At 39.0% G+C, this 23449-nt stretch overlaps 1 protein-coding gene across 1 annotated transcript; it reads right to left on the bottom strand.

Moving 5' to 3' along the window:
• Nucleotides 1-9787: 9787 nt before the first annotated feature.
• noc3l (NOC3-like DNA replication regulator) lies at nt 9788-22982 on the bottom strand. Its single transcript, XM_046854760.1, has 21 exons — nt 22440-22982; nt 21544-21754; nt 21127-21253; nt 19421-19578; nt 19270-19332; nt 19034-19170; nt 18741-18902; nt 18428-18521; nt 18178-18353; nt 17822-17950; nt 17462-17593; nt 17288-17368; nt 16030-16130; nt 15830-15902; nt 14953-15016; nt 14784-14855; nt 14525-14706; nt 14092-14220; nt 11092-11189; nt 10876-10957; nt 9788-9989 (listed from the first exon to the last, which is right to left on the bottom strand). The coding sequence occupies exons 1-21, from the start codon at nt 22446-22448 to the stop codon at nt 9852-9854; spliced, it is 2418 nt and encodes an 805-aa protein (XP_046710716.1). The 5' UTR covers nt 22449-22982; the 3' UTR covers nt 9788-9851.
• Between the last annotated feature and the right edge of the window lie 467 nt (nt 22983-23449).

Genomic DNA, 23449 nt, shown 5'->3' with positions numbered 1-23449 from the left:
AAAAGAGAAATAAAACCTTTTCATTGGCAATGTTGGGAATCAACCACCCAACCTTGTGGGGACCTGATGGTCAATAAACCAACACCTTACCGACTGAGCTATCTCTTCTCTCTTGTACAAATAGTCAATGTGCGTAATGAACAAAATTGGCTTCTTTTCCTATACTTAAAAAAGAGAAATAAAAAGTGTTCATTGAAGATGAGTGGCATTGAACCCCCAACCTTGCGGTGACCTGCTGATGAATAAACCAACAACTTACCGACTGAGCTATTTCTTTTCCCTTTTACAAGCCGTCATTGTGCCTAATGAACCAAATTGGCTTCTTTTCCTGTACATCAAAAGAGAAATAAAATATTTTCAGTGGCGATGCGGGAACCAGCAACCTTGTGGAGACCTGCTGAGCAATAAACCAACAACTTACCGACTGAGCTATCTCTTCTCCCTTGTGCAAGCAGTCATTGTGCCTAATGAACCAAATTGGCTTCTTTTCCTATACTTCAAAAGAGAAATAAAAATTTTACTTGGCAATGGCTGGGATTGAACCCCAACATTGTGGGGACCTGCTGGGCAATAAACCAACACCTTACTGACTGAGCTATCTCTTCTCCCTTGTACAAGTAGTCAATGTGCTTAATGAACAAAATTGGCTTCTTTTCCTAAACTTCAAAATAGAAATAAAAAATTTTCATTGTCAATGCAGGGAATCGAACCCCAAACTTGTGGGGACCTGGTGGTCGATAAACCAACACCTTAACAATTGAGCTATCTGTTCTCCTTTGGGCAAGCAGTCAATTTGCCTAATGAACCAAAATGGCTTCTTTTCCTGTACATCAAAAGAAAAATAAAATATTTTCATTGGCAGTGCAGGGAATTGAACCCGCAACCTTGTGGGGACCTGCTGATCAATAAGCCAACATCTTACCGACTGAGCTACCTCGTCTCCTTGTTCAAGCAGTCAATGTGCCTAATGAACCAAATTGGCATCTTTTCCTATACTTCAAAAGAGAAATAAAAAATGTTCATTGTCGGTGAAGGGAATTGAACCGGCAAACTTGTGGGGACCTGCTGATCAATAAACCAACAACCTTGTGGGGACCTGCTGATCAATAACCAACACCTTTCCGACTGAGCTATCTTTTCTCCCTTGTGCAAGCAGTCAATATGCCTAATGAACCAAATTGGCTTATTTTCCTATAATTCAACACCATGTAACTCATATTAAAAGTAGGCCAAACAAGTCTTTCAAAAAAGACAAAGAAGTAAAGCAATCTTTTAAACAGGTCTCTTTAATTAACAAGTAGATTTATAGTTTAATTTTACAAAGTAGACAAACTATTAGATTTCAAAAGAAAATTAAAAATTTTACTTGGCAATGGCTGGGATTGAACCCCGAACCTTGTGGGGACCTGCTGATCGATAAACCAACACCTTACCGACTGAGCTATCTTTTCTCCCTTGTGCAAGCAGTCAATGGGCCTAATGAACCAAAATGGCTTCTTTTCCTATACTTCAACACCATGTAACTCATATTAAAAGTAGGCCAAACAAGTCTTTCAAAAAAGACAAAGAAGTAAAGCAATCTTTTAAACAGGTCTCTTTAATTAACAAGTAGATTTATAGTTGAATTTTACAAAGTAGACAAACTATTAGATTTCAAAGGAAAATTAAAAATCTTTACTTGGCAATGCTGGGATTGAACCCCAACCTTGTGGGGACCTGCTGATCAATAAACCAACACCTTACCGACTGAGCTATCGTTTCTCCTTGTGCAAGCAGTCAATGTGCCTAATGAACCAAAATGGCTTCTTTTCCTATACTTCAACACCATGTAACTCATATTAAAAGTAGGCCAAACAAGTCTTTCAAAAAAGACAAAGAAGTAAAGCAATCTTTTAAACAGGTCTCTTTATTTAACAAGTAGATTTATAGTTGAATTTTACAAAGTAGACAAACTATTAGATTTCAAAAGAAAATTAAAAATTTTACTTGGCAATGGCTGGGATTGAACCCCAACCTTGGGGGAACCTGCTGGTCAATGAACCAACACCTTATCGACTGAGATATGTCTTCTCCCTCGAGCAAGCAGTCAATGTGCCTAATGAACGACATTGGCTTCTTTTCCTATACTTCAAAGGAGAAATAAAAAATTTTAATTGTCGATGAATAAACCAACACCTTACCAACTGAGCTATCTGTTCTCCCTTGGGCAAGCAGTCAATGTGCCTAATGAACCAAAATGGCTTCTTTTCCTATACTTCAAAAGAGAAATAAAAAATTTTCATTGTCGATGCAGGGAATCGAACCCTCAAACTTGTGGGGACCTGCTGGTCGATAAACCAACACCTTACCAACTGAGCTATCTGTTTTCCTTTGGGCAAGCAGTCAATGTGCTTAATGAACAAAATTGGCTTCTTTTCCTATACTTCAAAAGAGAAAAAAAATTTTGATTGTCGACGCTGGGAATTGAACCAGCAACCTTGTGGGGACCTACTGATCAATAATCCAACACCTTACCAACTGAGCTATCTGTTCTCCATTGGTCAGCCAGTCAATGTGCCTAATGATCCAAAATGGCTTCTTTTCCTGTACCTCAAAAGAGAAATAAAATATTTTCAGTGGTGAGGAGGGGAGTTGAACCCCCAACCTTGTGGGGACCTGCTGATGAATAAACCAAAACCTTACTGACCGAGCCACCTAATCTCCCTTGTGCAAGCAGTCAATGTGCCTAATGAACAAAATTGGCTTCTTTTCCTATACTTAAAAAGAGAAATAAAAAATGCTCATTGCCAATGTGGGGAATTGAACCCCCAACCTTGTGGGGACCTGCTAATGAATAAACCAAAACCTTACCGACTGAGCTATCTCTTCTCCCTTCTGCAAGCTGTCAATGTGCCCCAACCTTGTGGGGACCTGCTGGTCGATAAAACAACACCTTTCCAACTGAGCTATCTGTTCTCCCTTGGACAAACAGTCAATGTGCCTAATGAACCAAATTGGCTTCTTTTCCTGTACATCAAAAGAGAAATAAAAAAGTTTCATTGTCGATGCAGGGAATTGAACCCGCAACCATGTGGGGAATTGCTGATCAATAAACCAACAACTTACCGAATGAGCTATCTCTTCTCCCTTGTGCAAGTTGTCAATGTGCCTAATGAACAAAATTGGCTTCGTTTCCTATACTTCAACACCATGTAACTCTTTAAAAGTATGCTAAACAAGTCTTTCAAAAAAGACAAAGAAGTAAAGCAATCTTTTAAACAGGTCTCTTTAATTAACAAGTAGATTTATAGTTAATTTTACAAAGTAGACAAACTATTAGATTTCAAAAGAAAATTAAAAATTTTACTTGGCAATGGCTGGGATTGAACCCCAACCTTGTGGGAACCTGCTGATCGATAAACCAACACCTTACCGACTGAGCTATCTTTTCTCCCTTTGCAAGCAGTCAATGGGCCTAATGAACCAAAATGGCTTCTTTTCCTATACTTCAACACCATGTAACTCATATTAAAAGTAGGCCAAACAAGTCTTTCAAAAAAGACAAAGAAGTAAAGCAATCTTTTAAACAGGTCTCTTTATTTAACAAGTAGATTTATAGTTGAATTTTACAAAGTAGACAAACTATTAGATTTCAAAAGAAAATTAAAAATTTTACTTGGCAATGGCTGGGATTGAACCCCCAACCTTGTGGGGACCTGCTGATCGATAAACCAACACCTTACCGACTGAGCTATCTTTTCTCCCTTGTGCAAGCAGTCAATGGGCCTAATGAACCAAAATGGCTTCTTTTCCTATACTTCAACACCATGTAACTCATATTAAAAGTAGGCCAAACAAGTCTTTCAAAAAAGACAAAGAAGTAAAGCAATCTTTTAAACAGGTCTCTTTATTTAACAAGTAGATTTATAGTTACATTTTACAAAGTAGACAAACTATTAGATTTCAAAAGAAATAAAAATTTTACTTGGCAATGCTGGGATTGAACCCCAACCTTGTGGGGACCTGCTGATCGATAAACCAACACCTTACCGACTGAGCTATCTTTTCTCCCTTGCAAGCAGTCAATGGGCCTAATGAACCAAAATGGCTTCTTTTCCTATACTTCAACACCATGTAACTCATATTAAAAGTAGGCCAAACAAGTCTTTCAAAAAAGACAAAGAAGTAAAGCAATCTTTTAAACAGGTCTCTTTATTTAACAAGTAGATTTATAGTTTAATTTTACAAAGTAGACAAACTATTAGATTTCAAAAGAAAATTAAAAAATTTTACTTGGCAATGGCTGGGATTGAACCCCCAACCTTGTGGGGACCTGCTGATCGATAAACCAACACCTTACCGACTGAGCTATCTTTTCTCCCTTTGCAAGCAGTCAATGGGCCTAATGAACCAAAATGGCTTCTTTTCCTATACTTCAACACCATGTAACTCATATTAAAAGTAGGCCAAACAAGTCTTTCAAAAAAGACAAAGAAGTAAAGCAATCTTTTAAACAGGTCTCTTTAATTAACAAGTAGATTTATAGTTGAATTTTACAAAGTAGACAAACTATTAGATTTCAAAAGAAAATTAAAAATTTTTACTTGGCAATGGCTGGGATTGAACCCCCAACCTTCTGGGGACCCGCTGATCGATAAACCAACACCTTACCGACTGAGCTATCTTTTCTCCCTTTGCAAGCAGTCAATGGGCCTAATGAACCAAAATGGCTTCTTTTCCTATACTTCAACACCATGTAACTCATATTAAAAGTAGGCCAAACAAGTCTTTCAAAAAAGACAAAGAAGTAAAGCAATCTTTTAAACAGGTCTCTTTATTTAACAAGTAGATTTATAGTTGAATTTTACAAAGTAGACAAACTATTAGATTTCAAAAGAAAATTAAAAATTTTACTTGGCAATGGCTGGGATTGAACCCCAACCTTGTGGGGACCTGCTGATCGATAAACCAACACCTTACCGACTGAGCTATCTTTTCTCCCTTTGCAAGCAGTCAATGGGCCTAATGAACCAAAATGGCTTCTTTTCCTATACTTCAACACCATGTAACTCATATTAAAAGTAGGCCAAACAAGTCTTTCAAAAAAGACAAAGAAGTAAAGCAATCTTTTAAACAGGTCTCTTTAATTAACAAGTAGATTTATAGTTTAATTTTACAAAGTAGACAAACTATTAGATTTCAAAAGAAATAAAAATTTTACTTGGCAATGGCTGGGATTGAACCCCAACCTTGTGGGGACCTGCTGATCGATAAACCAACACCTTACCGACTGAGCTATCTTTTCTCCCTTGCAAGCAGTCAATGGGCCTAATGAACCAAAATGGCTTCTTTTCCTATACTTCAACACCATGTAACTCATATTAAAAGTAGGCCAAACAAGTCTTTCAAAAAGACAAAGAAGTAAAGCAATCTTTTAAACAGGTCTCTTTAATTAACAAGTAGATTTATAGTTTAATTTTACAAAGTAGACAAACTATTAGATTTCAAAAGAAAATTAAAAATTTTACTTGGCAATGGCTGGGATTGAACCCCAACCTTGTGGGGACCTGCTGATCAATAAACCAACACCTTACCAACTGAGCTATCTCTTCTCCCTTGTGCAAGCAGTCAATGTGCCTAATGAACCAAATTGGCTTCTTTTCCTGTACATCACAAGAGAAATAAAATATTTTCAGTGGCAATGCGGGGAATTGAATCCGCAACCTTGTCGGGACCTGCTGATCAATAAACCAACATCTTACCAACTGAGCTATCTCTTCTCCCTTGTGCAAGCAGTCAATGTGCCTAATGAACCAAATTGGCTTCTTTTCCTATACATCAAAAGAGAAATAAAATATTTTCAGTGGTGATGCAGGAACCGAACCCCCAACCTTGTGGGGACCTGCTGATGAATAAACCAATAGCTTACCGACTGAGCTATCTCTTCTCCCTTGTACAAGTAGTAAATGTGCCTAATGAACCAAATTGACTTCTTTTCCTGCACATCAAAAACAGAAATAAAAAATGTTCATTGGCAATGAGGGGAATTAAACCCCCAACCTTGTGGGGACCTGCTGATGAATAAACCAACACCTTACCGACTGAGCTATCTCTTCTCCCTTGTACAAGCAGTCAATGTGCCTAATGAACCAAATTGGCTTCTTTTCCTATACTTCAAAAGAGAAATAAAAACTTTTCATTGGCAATGTGGGGAATCAAACCCCAACCTTGGGGGCTCTGGCTGGTCAATAAACCAACACCTTACCGACTGAGCTATCTCTTCTCCCTCAAACAAGTAGTCAATGTGCCTAATGAACCAAATTGGCTTCTTTTCCTATACATGAAAAGAGAAATAAAAAATTTTCACTGGCAATGAAGGGAATAGAACCCCCAACCTTGTGGGGACCTGCTGGTCAATAAACCAACACCTTACCAACTGAGCTATTTCTTATCCCGTACACAAGCAGTCAATGTGCCTAATGAACCAAATTGACTTCTTTTCCTATACATCAAAAGAGAAATAAAAACTTTTCATCGGCAATGTGGGGAATCGAACCCCAACCTTGGGGGACCTGCTGGTCGATAACCCAACACCTTACCAACTAAGCTATCTGTTCTCCCTTGGGCAGTCAATGTGCCTAATGTACCAAATTGGCTTCTTTTCCTTTACATCAAAAGATAAATAAAAAATGTTCATTGGCGATGTGAACCCCAAACCTTGTGGGGACCTGCTGATGAATAACCCAACACCTTACCGACTGAGCTATCTAATCTCCCTTGCTTAAGTAGTCAATGTGCCTAATGAACAAAATTGGCATCTTTTCCTATACTTAAAAAGAGAAATAAAAAATGTTCATTGGCAATGAGGGGAATTGAACCCCCAACCTTGTGGGGACCTGCTGATGAAGAAACCAACCCCTTACCGACTGAGCTATCTCATCTCCCTTTAACAAACAGTCAATGTGCCTAATTAACCAAATTGGCTTCTTTTCCTATACATCAAAAGAGAAATAAAAGCTTTTCACTGGCGATGAAAGGAATCGAACCGCCAACCTTGCGGAGATCTGCTGGGCGATAAACCAACACCTTACTAAACGAACCATCTGTTCTCCCTTGGGGAAGCAGTCAATGTGCCTAATGAACCAAATTGGCTTCTTTTCCTGTACATCAAAAGCAAAATAAAATATTATCAGTGGCGATGCAGGGAACCGAACCCGCAACCTTGTGGGGACCTGCTGATCAATAAATCAACAACTTACCGACTAAGCTATCTCTTCTCCCTTGTACAGGCAGTCAATGTGCCTAATGAACCAAATTGGCTTCTTTTCCTACACTTCAAAATAAAAATAAAAACCTTTAATTGGCAACGTGGGGAATCGAATCCCCAACCTTGTGGGGACCTGCTGGTCAATAAACCAACACCTTACCGACTGAGCTATCTCTTCTCCTGTGCACAAGTAGTCAATGTGCCTAATGAACCAAATTGACTTCTTTTACTATACTTCAGAAGAGAAATAAAACGTTTTCATTGGCAATGCAGGGAATTATAGCCCCAACCTTGTGGGGACCTGCTGATCAATAAACCAACAACTTACCGACTGAGCTATCTCTTCTCCCTTTTACACCCAGTCAATGTGCCTAATGAACCAAACTGGCTTCTTTTCCGACAATGAATAAAAAATATTCATTGTCGATTTGAACCCGCAACCTTGTAGGGACCTGCTGACGAATAAATCAACACCTTACCGACTGAGCTATCTCTTCTCCTTTACACCCAGTCAATGTGCCTAATGAACCAAACTGGCTTCTTTTCCGACAATGAATAAAAAATATTCATTGTCGATTTGAACCCGCAACCTTGTAGGGACCTGCTGACGAATAAATCAACACCTTACCGACTGAGCTATCTCTTCTCCCTTTTACACCCAGTCAATGTGCCTAATGAACCAAATTGGCTTCTTTTCCTGTACATCAAAAGAGAAATAAAAATTTTTCAGAGGCGAGTCGGGAACCCGCAACCTTGTGGAGACCTGCTGATCAATAAACCAACAACTTACCGACTGAGCTATCTCTTCTCGCTTGTCCAAGCAGTCAATGTGCCTAATGAACCAAATTGGCTTCTTTTCCTATACTTCAAAAGAGAAATAAAAACGTTTAATTGGCAATGTGGGGAATCGAACCCACAACCTTGTAGGGACCTGCTGGTCAATAAACCAACCCCTTAACGACTGAGCTATCTCTTTGCCCTTGTGCAAGCAGTCAATGTGCCTAATGAACCAAATTGGCTTCTTTTCCTATACTTCAACACCATGTAACTCATTAAAAGTAGGCCAAAAAAGTATTTTAAGAAAGACAAAGAAATAAAGCAATTTTTTAAACAGGTCTCTTTAATTAACAAATAGATTTACACTTTAATTTCACAAAGCAGACAAACTATTATATTTCAAAAGAGAAATAAAAATGTTAACTCGGCGATGCTGGTGTTTGAAGCAATAACCTTGTGGAGATCTTCTGATCGCTAAACCAACACCTTACCCACGGAGCTATATCTTCACACTGACACAAGCAGTCAATAGGCCTAATGAACCAACATGGCTTCTTTTCCTATACTTGTACACCATGTAACTCATATTAACCTGTTAGCCTTCTACACAGATTTTGGGACTCACAGCTGAAATGCTCTACCTAATTTTAAATGTTAACAGTTCCTGATAAAAATGTGCTACATACACAATTTAAATATCTTTGGAAAGAAGACACTTTGAGCTTTGCTGTCAATCATCAAAGTTGATATTGCTAAAAAAGATATTAAGTTATAGATGATGAAGTCCCATATATATATATATATATATATATATATATATATATATATATATATATATACACACATTTCCTGCATTGAACATTATTTTTATTTCATCTATAAATACATGAAATTAGTCCTGGTGCAATCCAGAAAAGTACTGGGTTGAAAGTCACATGTCTCATGAGTTTCTATTTCAAATTTATGATTTTCATAACAAATGAGATTCCTACAAACATTTATCTGAGACGGTCTGATCCTTTTCTCCCTCCTCTTGTTTGAGAGTCACTGACTAAAAATTTTGTTGATCTTGTTTGTGAACAATGACAAAAGGACTTTTTGATCTGATGTAAATGTTGTTCATTGGCACAAATACTTAGTTTTGAGAAATGAACTAAAGATTTTGAGAAAAATTCAGGCTTTTGCAAGAAATCCAATCTATTGTGCTGTTTGTATAAATAGTTTGGAGAAATGCACTTAAAAGTTTGCAAATATTAAGGATGATTCAAGAAATGTTAACATCTCTCTGCAAGTCCGCTCTGCTTTCAAGATGTTCTCTGGCAATTTAATAGTTTTCACATTTTTCACAAACTTCAAACAATAACTCTTCCTGTGCAGCGGTTTAAAATAATAATAATAATAATAATAATAATAAGTGTGTATGGTTTATGGCCATTGTAGCATTTACCAGCCAATCATGGTTTTAAGTATCAACTTATATGCAGTCTTTTTAGGCAACTCAAACACATCTCTAACAACTCAGTCCTGTGATACTAATCACATCTGTGTTTAAATAACATAATTTGCCAGAACATACCAATGCTTGATGATTTTGGAGGTGTCATTTGATCTCAGATGTGGTTAGAGATAAACAGGCCACAGTCTATAAATATTTTCATTTATACATTATTAATAAAAAAATTGTTTTTGGTATGTTCCTTTTAATCACAATTTTATTCTTCTAAACCAAATATTTACACTAAAATAAAAGATGAAAGTTCACTCTCCAAACATGACCTTTTTTTTTATTTGAAACACTTTGATATAAAACATTTTATTACAGACGGATTTACAAAATCAGGTCCAATTGCTTTTGTGAAAAATGTGCAGCAAAGTCCAGTGGAATTCGCTTGTCCTCTTGAAGAGCCGCGTTGATCTGCGCTTTTAAATCGGAGTCCAGGAATGCCTCGCCGATCGTGAAACGCTCCTTAAATACAGTGAACAAAGAACAGCCTGATTTAAAAAGGAAATGGAAAGAACTAGAAGTAGATATTAGAAGAAAAATGAGTAAACACAGACATGAGGCTGAAAATGGGGGTCAGTAGAGGCAAACGGATAAATAGGAACAAAACTTTGTGGACACTTGACCACAAGATTTGTATAGGACTTCTGAACATCCCATTCCACAGTAGGTATCAATTTGCTGGTATAATAGCCTCCAGTCTTCTGGGAAGATGTTTATTTAGATTATGAGTGTGCTTGTGGGCATTTGTGTTCATTCAGTCACAAGTACTGGTGTAGGTGAGGTGAGGAGGCCTGGGGTACAGTCAGCGTTCCAATTCATCCCAAACGTGTTCAATAGGGTTTAGGGTCAAAGCTCTGAAGAATGCAACTCAAGATCTTCCACTTCAACCCATGTAAAGCAACCTCTTTTTGTGCACAGGGACATTGTCATGATGGAACAGGTTTGGGTCTCCCAGTTCAAGTGAGGGGAAAATTGAATACTACAACTTGCAAAGACATCATGTGTGCCATCAAAAGTGTGCCTGGAAAAGTCAGGTTTCCGAAAACCTTTGTCCATATAGTGTACATGGGTAGCTGTGTTTAATGGATTTGCATGTGATGCCACCAGAATGCCCATAATGCAATTCTTCCCAGTGGGATTTTATTTTGCCCAGTTGTTTTGTCTGCTGTTCGAACACACCTCTAATCAATAAGCTAGATCAATTTATGCCCTCATTCATATCTGTAGCACAGTGTGGAAGAGGTTACGTGTCTAAGTTATGTCCTTAAAAATAATAGTAATAATGAGAAAATGAGAATTCCGTTTTGCTATACAAACACCACTAATAAAAACAGCGGCAAGCACTTACCTTCTTCTTGGGTGGTCCTGCAACTGGCGGGTTAAAGGTCATCTCCTTCACATTGTAATCCTCAAAAAGCTGCACAGGTGCACTGTTAAATGATTGCAACACACCGTAAAAATGCTTAATAAGTGGGAACCTCTTTATAAACACTGCAGTAGGCAGCACAGTGGACACGCTGAACTGGACACTACCATTGAATCAGAAAAAAGGTGTGAGATTTACCTCCTGCTCAGGTCTGTACTTAGTGCACCGGCACCTTCACTCGGAGCTCCAGCCACCAGATGAGTGGCGTATTTCCTCACCATGGGGTGGTAGTGTCTCTGCACAACACACACACATTTCAATTCTAGTCTTGTCAAAAGTATTGTCATATTAAATAAGCATCCAAATGTAAACATGCACATTCCATTTGAAGAAAATTTCTTTATAATAACCATTTCTGAATTCTGAATTTTGATATTGGGTTAACCATAATATGTGTATGTATGTATGTATGTGTGTGTATATATATATATATATATATATATATATATATATATATATATATATATATATACATACACACACACACACACACACACACACACACACACACACACACACACACACACACACACACACACACACACACACACACACACACACACACACACACACACACACAGTGAGGAAAATAAGTATTTGAACACCCTGCTATTTTGCAAGTTCTCCCACTTAGAAATCATGAAGGGGTCTGAAATTGTCATCGTGGGTGCATGTCCACTGTGAGAGACATAATCTAAAAAAAAAAAATCATCCAGAAATCACAATGTATGATTTTTAAACTATTTATTTGTATGATACAGCTGCAAATAAGATTTGAACACCTGAGAAAGTCAATGTTAATATTTGGTACAGTAGCCTTTGTTTGCAATTACAGAGGTCAAACGTTTCCTGTAGTTTTTCACCAGGTTTGCACACACTGCAGGAGGGATTTTGGCCCACTCCTCCACACAGATCTTCTCTAGATCAGTCAGGTTTCTGGCCTGTCGCTGAGAAACACAGAGTTTGAGCTCCCTCCAAAGATTCTCTATTGGGTTTAGGTCTGGAGACTGGCTAAGCCACGCCAGAACCTTGATATGCTTCCTACAGAGCCACTCCTTGGTTATCCTGGCTGTGTGCTTCGGGTCATTGTCATGTTGGAAGACCCAGCCTCGACCCATCTTCAATGCTCTAACTGAGGGAAGGAGGTTGTTCCCCAAAATCTCGCAATACATGGCCCCGGTCATCCTCTCCTTATTACAGTGCAGTCGCCATGTCCCATCTGCAGAAAAACACCCACAAAGCATGATGCTACCACCCCCATGCTTCACAGTAGGGATGGTGTTCTTGGGATGGTACTCATCATTCTTCTTCCTCCAAACACGTTTATTGGAATTATGACCCAAATGTTCTATTTTGGTCTCATCTGACCACATGACTTTCTCCCATGACTCCTCTGGATCATCCAAATGGTGATTGGCAAACTTAAGACGTGCCTGGACATGTGCTGGTTTAAGCTGGGGAACCTTCCGTGCCATGCATGATTTTAAACCATGACATCTTAGTGTATTACCAACAGTAACCTTGGAAACGGTGGTCCCAGCTCTTTTCAAGTCATTGACCAGCTCCTGTCGTGTAGTTCTGGGCTGATTTCCCACCTTCCTTAGGATTATTGAGACCCCACGAGATGAGATCTTGCATGGAGCCCCAGTCCGAGGGAGATTGACAGTCATGTTTAGCTTCTTCCATTTTCTAATGATTGTTCCAACAGTGGACCTTTTTTTACCAAGCTGCTTGGCCATTTTCCCGTAGCCCTTTCCAGCCTTGTGGAGGTGTACAATTTTGTCTCTAGTGTCTTTGGACAGCTCTTTGTTGGCACCTCATGGCAAGGAACTCTCTTTTGAGAATTAGAATTGTTGCTCTTCACAAAGACACATAGGCTATAAAACTATAGTAACACCCTCAAATTGAGTTACAGTACACTGGCCAGGGTCATAGAAGTTTTCCAAGAAGGGTCCATCAAAGAAGTTGAGGCCTCGTGCTGTGTGTCAGGTGCAGGAGCTGCTTCAAAAAACAGACGCATGAGTGCTGCAGCTTTGCTTTAGAGGTTGCAGAATTGGAAAGTCCACCTGTCAGTGCTCAGACCGTACGCTGAACACTGCAACAAGTCAGTCTGCATGGCCGTCATCACAGAAAGAAGCCTCTTTTGAAGCTGGGTCACTTTTGAAGCTGGGTCACAAAACATTTTGCTCAAGACAACCTGTCCAAGAGCATGCATTTCTGAAACCATGTCCTGTAGTCTGATGACACTAAAATAAACTTGTTTGACACAGATGGTGCCCAGTATGTGTGGCAAAGCCAAGAAAATCTTGTCTTGCCTACAGTCAAACATGGTGGTGGCACCATCATGGTTTGGGGCTGCATGAGTGCTGCTGGTACTTGGGAGCCACAGTTCTTTAAGCAAAACATGGATTCTAACATGTAATGTTACCTTCTGAAGCAGAACATGATGCCCTCCCTTCAGAAACTGGGCCAAACTGCAGTTTTTTAACAAAAAATAACCCCAAACACACCGCCAAGATTACAATCGCCTTGCTAAGGAAGCTGAAGGTGATGTAGTGGTCAAGTATGTCTCCAGACCTAAACCCTATTGAGCACCTGTGGGGATCCTCAAGCAGAAGGTGGAGAAGCGCCATGTGTCTAACATCCAGCAGCACTGTGATGTCATTATGGAGAGGTGGAAGAGGATCCCAGCAACAACGTGTGCAGCTCTGGTGAATTCCATGCCCAGGAGGATTAAGGCAGTGCTACATAACAATGGGGCTCACACAAAATATTGACACAGTTTTGACATGTTTCACAGGACTGTAAATCTATACTGCTATACAAGCTGCACACTGACTACTCTGAAGTATATCCAAGTTCATTTCTTTAGTATTGTCCAATGAAAACATAAAATGGATATATAATACATTATAATAGATTACTTCCGTAGTTCAAGTGAAGGGAAAATGCAACACTTCCACATCCAAAGACACTCTATGAATTGTGTCCAACTTTGTAGATGGAAAAAATTCAGGTGTCTCAAAACCTTTGCTCATATATCTGGGCAAGCCTATAACGGTTAAGCCTTACAGATGAAAATACAGATTGGGGAAAAAAAATTTTTCACAGAAATGAAATTAATTGTTATTGTAGTACCTTTAGTATGTGTAGCTCCCACACGCAGGTGTTTTGAGGGTTGCAATATTCGGGCTCATCCAGCTCAGGCAGATACACACCGCTGCCCTGCATGTCGTTATCCAGCATGATGTCACACTTGGGGAAAGTCTACACAACAAACACAATCACTGAGAATGTTGAGCTGTATAGAGTGATAAGTCAGAGCTTTACCATGCCAAACTGTGTTTTTACCCGATTTATTTTTTTAAAAGAAGCAGCGATAATAAAGGAAATTACTTGTCATGTTGAAATCAAATACAATTATAAAAGAATAAAAATACAACAGGCTATTCATAACTAATAATTAGTGACAGCCTGTTTTCTTCACTCATCAGTAAACCAAACATAATAAACAATAATTAAATTAGATATACTGTATATAAAGATTAACAGGGAATTCTGTATCTCTCACATGTATGAGTGCTCGATTAGTTGCCAGGATGCCCACACACGAGTCGTGCATCACGTGCAGGGCAAGCGTGTTGAGTCTCTTGAGGAAGGCCAGCGCTCTGTGCAAGCTGACCTGCTTCCTGCGCTTACTCAGCATTACGTCCACACACTGCAGCACAATGCCCGTGTCCTCGTTCGATGCGCCTGCCAGAGATAAACCTCGTTTAATATACCTTCGTCGAATATCTCCGAGTCAGATCAGTAAAACGTTGAAAGGTTACCTGCATGCAGCGTAAGCAGGGTTTTGTACAAGTGATTGTAGAATTGCAGGGGGTCGATTTTGAGCACTTCGCCTGTCGAAGAGAGCAGTGGGAATAAAGAATCTTAGGGTGACAAAAAGAAAACAAAAAGACCAAATCAAAAACAACCACAAAAGAAAACACCGCTCACCTTGACCTGAGAGGATGTGAAAGGCTGTGAGGATACAGTGAAGACTCTCTCGGTGTGACAGATCCTAAAGATAGACAAGAAAAACAAGTGATGAACAGCGATTATGTACATTTAATTTGTTTAATAAATAAACGTAACAAAAGGTTCTTAACTGCTCCTTTAGAAGTCTCAACTCAATTTTTTACTTATTATTACAACTTATTTAACAATGTGTGAACTTCACTGCATTTCCATTTTCAAAGGTTCCCATTTTAAAATTCACTTTGAGAGAATGGTCTCGTTTTGATCTGTCGTAACCGCACATACACTAGATAACCTATACATAAGTAGCAGATTGAAATAAATACTAAACTATTTCTTTAGACTAGAGTTCGTATTTAAAATGCATGAGCAATGTGTATATTTGTTTCCTCAGCAAAAAAAACAAAAAAAAACAATTTTTCCACATTCAAATATATTACTCAAGTCTGTCTATAGCATCTTTATGTTCTCTAGGCTCATGCTCTCCAAACCTTATTCTGAAATTACATTCACCTGAATATTATAGACTTATAGCTAAAACTCTACTGAATTTAAATTTGACTCTTAATATACTGAAGATATTTTAAATCTGGTTCCTCTCATGGGTTCTCCCCCCTTTGACCTCGTGCATTAATCAACTCTGGCTTAGTTATTAGGGTTAAATCAAACTTATATCTATATAAAACACTGCTCTATAATAATGTACATTGTTAAAAAGGGGGATAAACCCAGCTAAACTGCCAGTGTAACTCTTTTAGCAGGAGTGACACAGGAATGCTTTTCTTGATCCAGGTTACTGATCGGTTTATCCTGCAAAATACGCAGCAATGTACTACTCTAGGTATAAAATACTTACACCGGACATGATTAAATTATGAAGCACTGCCAGTAGATCATCAAAGAACTCCAAGTTAATAAGGTGAGCGAACCTTTAAAAAGAAAAAAAAAAAAGAGCCATTATGAGACAATTGCGAGCTTGAGACATTACTGTTGTCACGATGGAAAAGATCTCTGATACAAATAAAATAAATAAATAAAAAATCATCAGTCACTTACTTTGCTAAACCTTCTAAAACGGAGGGAAGCAAGATGGACTTCTGGGCTTTCTTTAATATTCTGAAGTAGATCAGGAACACAATGTTGAGGGTCTCTGTGTGCTGGAGAACGTGAAGAGAAAACAAAGGTCATAAATATCTAAAGACATGCATCATGTGGAACGATACAACGAGGAGAAAAAATCAATTCAGTTTATAAAAACATTTGTACCACCTCTAAAACAAAACATCTGGGACCCTGTTAATTCATTAGCCTCACAATGGTTCTGTATTACTTGTTTACTACCACTAGGCCCTGGATATAGATCGATTGTCCAATTTAAAAGGAACAGATTGACTGCTATCCAATTAGCCAGCACATTACATCATGCACATTTGTGCAAAAAACAACAAAAGAATAGATCTGTGATTGGTGGGTCTGTAGGCTGACATCACTATTTATATCTGTGGTGAGTACAGCAGAAGACCACACCAGGTTCTATCCCCAGCAGCCAAGAACCAGAATCTGCAGCGCTTATGGGAACAGACAATGTGACACTGGTTTGCCTATTTGTGCATGCTGGGATGCTTGTCTTCTAACTACGATTGTGAACAATTATTTAAAGTTATTATAATCCTTCCTTTTTTTTTTTTTTTTTTTTTTTTTTGCATACCTCTAGTTGTGTGTTAAAATGTGTGAATGCTACAGCCGTGTAACTCACTTCTGCATTGACAAAACTCATTTTAGTTGGTGTAGCTATGAGATTGTTTTTATGTTACCACCAGTAACAGTAATGCGTCTTTTCATAAGAATTTCTGTAAAAAAGTGTACTGTACAAAATATCACAAATCAATTTCATATATCAAGTTTAATTCTTTAGCGCTTTTCACAATAGACATTGTCTCGAAGCAGCTTTACAAAATGTTAGTGTTATTATGGAATAATATGATAATATATAATTCAGCTTACAAAGTGTCAGCAAAACAGCACTGAAAGTGTTCAAGTTATGAACTGTTTTTAAAACTACCCAGTTTGATCCCGTGTCTATAGCAATTTATTAAAAAAATACATCAATATTATAAATGGTCAAATCGCCAGCCCCACCACCTACTAACTGCTTTTATATAGCAACGCTACTAGACTGTTAGCAATTTTTCTCCAAATTACTTTACCTGCATCATGTACTTTGCAGGTATAAAACAAAGAAGTGAGAGTCTTATTCTACAAAAAAAAACACAATTAATCATCAATGTTCTTGTGTTTTTCATGAAGCACTCACCAGCTTGAGTTTCTTGTCCTTGCTCTCAGATGCCTCAGTCTCTAGCAGCTCTTTTTGAAGTTTCTCCTCAGCTTTCTTCCACTGTGGAGGACAGAAGATGTTAAGGTTTGAAAAGAAAAAAGAAACCCAGAGAGCAAAAGTTCACTGAATATTAAACAGTAGGTGTGTGCTGACCTTCCTTTGCATCCTGGACAGGTTCTTCTTCTTCTCTTTGAATTTCATGAACTTTTGTTTAGGGGCCAGGTCTTCTGTGTCTTTCTTCACATCCACCTCTTTTATCCTTAGGAACAGCAATGTGTTCAGGACCTACACACACACACACACACACACAAACACAAACACACACACACACACACACACACACACACACACACACACACACACACACACACACACACACACACACACACACACAAACCAATAATTTGGCATTTGACATTCACCAGGGCCACCAAAAAAAAACGTGCAATTCACCAATAGCCACCAAAATCCATCTCCAACAAAAAAAGTACTGTGAATTTAACTCACTCATACCTCTGGTTTGACATTGTAGTTCCTGCCTTTGACCATTCCTGAGATAACCCTCACTGTGGCTAGCGAAGCCTGGCCCAGCTTGTCCTGCTTTAGCAGATTGCTGACTGCTTCACAGCACATCACTGACACCTGAAAATATGCAAATCATTGCTGTCATATCTGTGTCTTGCTTTACTGTCCTTCACAGGTACCATGACAAATCCCCTTACTAGATTAAAGATATATAATAGACACATCAATAAGATACATTGTCAGCTACATCAAACGTGCAAACATAAGACACTGTATTACTATGGATTAATGCACAAAAGGATAAAAAACATCTCCTTGCTGAGACTACAAGCTGCCTGACTTGCCTTCTTAACCGGGTCATTCATCAGCGCCACCACAGCGACAATGATGTTGTTGTGGAAGTTGAAGTGTGGCAAAGCCACCAGAAGTTCACACAGACACTTAATGGCCACTTCAGCCAGGCCTTTGTAGGAAGCCAGAGCCACGGCCTGACTGCCCTTCATCTTCTTCTGCTTCCAGTCTGCAGTGCAAGACACAGCTGATCACGACACTGTTCACACACTGCGTACTCCATCTTATGAGAGCGTCTCTCACCTCTGACGGTCTGCTCCAGATTCTCCAAATAGAATTTGTACTGACTTACGAGACCCTCTTCAAACTCTCTCAGCTGCTGCGTATCCTTTTTCACCTGAAATAAGAAGAACGTGTAAGATGAGATCACGCATTTGAATTAGGTGGCGAATATGATGATTATATGATTATGACTCATATGTACTATACTATATGGAATAACTTATTTTTGAAAGGATCTACATTTACAGCAGAACTTTTTCAAATTCCCTTTCTATACTTGAAGCTAAGGCACCAAATGAAATTCTTCTCCACTACAGTGCAAGCTGAACAGTACCTTGGCGGCCTTTTCTTCTTCGGTCAGAGGACGGATCCTGTAGGAGGGCACTATGTCCTTGAAGATCTCCATTAATGAGACCATGACCAGCTTCCTGACCGTAACGGCAACGCTTGGGTCAGTCTCCATCAGCATGGCCCGCAGCTCCTTCAGCTTCTTAATCTGGTGTGGAGGACATAGAAATTTGCTGTATACTGTAACTACAAGCGCAAATGATCAGTGCCTGCATGCATTTTATATATATATTGTTACATGCTCCTAATAAAATGGTTAACAGATAAGAACCCATGTACATTTGAGTCTGGATCTGTTAGAATGGCTGATCCCAAGTTCGCGATGCGTAGTTTCCTCTCCATCAGCTTCTGCGAGCGAAGCCTCAGCTGTTCTTCTGAAGTCAGTCTTAGGAAGCTCTGTGATTCTTCCATTATTGCTTTAATAAAATGAAAACACATAAACCCAAGCTCATAAAAGGTTTGACAGCAAAAGAAAAATTAAGCTTCATGAATGGTATTCTGCTGTATAATCTCACTTTGCTCGGATTCCAGGCCATATACTTCCTCCTGCTCGTCCTCCTCGGGAACTTTCTGCACCACTAGCAGCAAAACAAAACCATTAGAATTCAAAGCCTGCCATCATAAAACCAAACGAACAAGTGTGGAGTGCTGACTTGAGGTTCACACCTGGCTTCTCCATCGTTCGAGGGATCAAGCCGCTCTTGTCTTTGATTGGCAGTAGATGAATGACCTCCTTCTCTTCTTCTTGTTTCAACTTCCTGGGTGTCTTCTCGTACTTTTCCAACATCTGGTCCGACTTGCGCTTTTTGGTGTGTGCAGGAGCACTGAAATGTCAACGACCGTTAGTACAAAAAACATTTGAAGGATTTTTTCATCTGGAAAATTTAAAAAATATATTTAACCCTTATATTAAATGCAATGAAACATTTTGCGGTCTTAAGTTATGGACTGAAGCTCGGAGGCTAGTAAGGTGTCACTTGATGCAACCTACTCAAATTAATCACCTATTAACCTCTATCCAGGTCAGATTTTTTCAAAGATATATGCTGAGCTCCAAACAGAACAAACCTACCCAAACAGGCAGCTTCTGCACTTGTCCAGGAAGAGGCCTGCCTCTTTTGCACGGTGATTAATGTGCCATTATAATAAAAAGAGTGACCAGTTAATAGGTTTTGCAGCTCATCTGTCTCCACACCCCCTGTCCTCTACATCTGCCTCCTTAAAACCAACTACCTGCATGTCTTCCCTCACCACGTCCATAAACAGCCACTTTGGCCTTCCTCTGTTCCTCCTTCCTGGTGGCTCCATCCTCAGCATTCTATTACCGATATACTCCATGTTCCTCCTCTGCACATGTCCAAACCATCTCAATCTCGGCTCCCTCACCTTGTCTTCAAAACGTCCTACATGCGCTGTCCCTCTAATAAACTCATTTCTAATTCTGTCTATCATTGTCACTCCCAACAAAAACCTCAACATCTTCAGCTCTGCTATCTTCAGCTCCACCTCCTGTCTTTTACTCAATGCCACTGTCTCTAAACCAATCAACATCACAGGTCTCACCACAGACCTATAAACTTTCCCTTTCACTCTTCTATCACAAATCACTCCTGCCACTCTTCTCCCTACTCCACCCTGCCTGCACTCTTTTCTTCACTTCTCTAACACACTCTACATTACTTTGCACTGTTGACCCCAGGTACCTGAACTCCTCCACCTTCTCCACCTCTTCTTCCTGCAACCGCACCACTCCACTGCCCTCCCTCTCATTCACACACATGTACTCTGTCTTACTCCTACTGACTTTCATTCCCCTTTTCTCCAGTGCGTACCTCCACCTCTCCAGGCTCTTCTCCACCTGCTCCCTACTCTCATCACAAATCACAATATCAGTCAACCGATTCAAGCTGATTCTACATAATATGTCCAAATTCTTAATACAGCACTGCATATGACGACCTTAAACAATGAACTCCTACAATTCTGTTCATCATAGAGGCAGATCCATTTTTTTCTTTTTACCGTATGTATCACATCAGAGAGATTCTGTCGATTAATTTTGTCTATTATGCCTGGAACATATTTGAGATCTTGGCTGATTCTCTCTCGCCAGACATAAACACATCAGGACACAATCAATTTACTAAAGGCAAGTGAATGCATGCTGTACATGTGTCATAATGCTGCACAAGCACATGCTCTTTACAAACACGGTAAAAAGAAAAGCATCACAAAATATGATTCATCTGAAAACGATACTTTGGCCTGTCCAAGCCACTGTATTTTAAGTATGTTTTCATGGAAAATAACTACAGAAAGTCTGTTGGAATGGTTCCAAAATTCAATAATAAATAATCAGCAGTTGGTCCTACCAGGAAGAAAGATCTCTAGTGAGGAACGAGGCTTTCTTAGCCATTGCTCTGATCTCCTCCAGGTCATCCTCCTCCATCATATCAGTAGGCAACGATTCCAGGAACTCCTCCTCGTCATCTTCTTCCTCTATACCAGACAGCATTACATTAGAGCACAGATCATTACAGACTCGTTCACCTGGTCACAGGACATCACCAGAATAGGCTTTGAAGACATGCACATTCAGTAGATTATTTTTTTTTTTCACTAGAAAATTGTGCAAAGGATTTCTAGGTATTTCACGAATTTCGATATATCTAGGGTTAAACCCAGGCGTTTTCTATACGTCTCATTGACTCAAACTCTATATACTGTGGTGAGCTACTCTTTTCCAAACTCCACCACTTGAAAATGGACACGAAGGAGAACTTTCCCACCTGGCTTCTTCTCGTAGCGTTCTAAAGGCTGCGGGGTCGGCTGTGACGCGTCATTTAGGGCCTGATGCAGTTTTCTCTGCTCTTTGCGCTGCTTCTTGGCTGTGCTCTGCTGCTTGAACTGGCGGTTCTTCAGCTTGTTGTCCAGCTTGATGTTGCTGGTTTTTAGCAGCTTGCGGAAGCTCGGCTTCTTCTTCTTGTGCTTTTTTGTTGCCTGATGTAAAGCAGAACATGTTTAGGGCATAGAAGTGGAAACATACATGAACCTTTAAATCTATTTGGTATGTCCTTGGTCGGAATCTACTTTTCTCATTTTTGGGTAATAACAGAGACACTGTTAAACTTCAGTAACCACCAGGACACTCTGTACACAATTTACACACACACACACACACCTAACCTGAACCGAATACGGTAAACACATTCAGTATGCACATGTGCAATATTTATTATTATTATTATTATTATTATTATTATATGAACAATTCATTTGCACAAATCTTCTCTACTGGTCGGTGCTGCAGTGTCACTGTCTACAGTCTCACTCTCTTGTGCTGTTGCACTAAATGTTGCTCACGTGCACTAGTCAGTTTGGTATAGTGGTTTGTGTTATTTTCTTGTCGATTTATATTGTCTTATGTAACGCTGATTTAGACAATTGACACACACAGAGAACAGTCAATAAACTAGACATATACAGACACAGACACAAACACACACACAAAATCAGGACCATTAGTAGACATTTTTACACACACACACACACACACACACACACACACACACACACACACACACACTCTCTTCACTGTGTGTGTGTGTTAAAGCTAGCTGGTAGCAGACTAAAATAGCAGCTCAGACTGATGGCAAATGTGAAGGTGAATATTGTAGTCACTCACCGCCCCCATGTTTCTCACTTGCTCTCCTGAGCGCGCACACAAATACACTCACAGGCTTTTCAAATGTACAATATACAGAGCCTCTTTACTCTCTTACTCTCACTGATCCTCTCATACACACATACACGTGTGTATCTCTCGAACAGGAAACAGCCCGTCACGAAGGAATCGACTCATTTAGCTCAATCAAAATGACTCGTTTAAAACGACACGGGCAAAACGACTCCCAAGAAAGAGCTCAATTAAACGCCGTAAAAGCAACTACAAAAAAGCTAAAATACAGTTTGTTTATTTCATTATTATACATAATTATTTTATATTTCTTTGGACCGTAAAATGATGCTTCGACGGTAATTCAGCAAAAATTAAATATTATGAAAGAGTTATGACTTGTAAACACGTTCATTGGATAGCTTTTTGCAACCCGACAAAAATTATTTTAGCCAAATAATTAGTAATAAATGTTTGTGAATAAAATATGTTAATGTTTATAGTTTGCGAATACGTTTCTATATACTGTAGAAATTGTAGCTGCATATATTTCGGCTCCACTCAACTCGGTTCGCTTAAAAGGGTAGTTCAAACGAATCGGATCTACAAAGTGACTCATAAAGCTTGTCGTCAACCTGGAAGTACAACGTATAATCTTTCCGCACTGCCCTTGAGCGGTATGGAGGACCGCATGCAACACCGGAAATGAGTTTTTTATATAAATATGTTTATAATAAAATTAATGTTTTGGCTGTATTTTTCTTTTCTTTTCGTATTATTCTAGGCTTATAAATATTATATTTTTAAATTGTGGTTAGAACAGAAATGAGAACGAATATAATTTATTAATTGTCTAAAATGGTTAAAAAACTTTAAACTGCATAAAATACAAATTCAATTTGTACACAAACAAGTACAATTTACAGTTAACTGGAAAAATTTTCAGACCCCCTTCACTAATTTCCATTTTGTTATGTTGAACCCTGATACTACAGTCATATATCATACATATATATTTT

This window comes from Silurus meridionalis, chromosome 7 (genome assembly GCF_014805685.1).
Source record: "Silurus meridionalis isolate SWU-2019-XX chromosome 7, ASM1480568v1, whole genome shotgun sequence".
Taxonomy (NCBI): domain Eukaryota; kingdom Metazoa; phylum Chordata; class Actinopteri; order Siluriformes; family Siluridae; genus Silurus; species Silurus meridionalis.
Note: the sequence above shows the minus strand (reverse complement) of the source record. Positions and strands in the feature narration are given on the sequence as shown.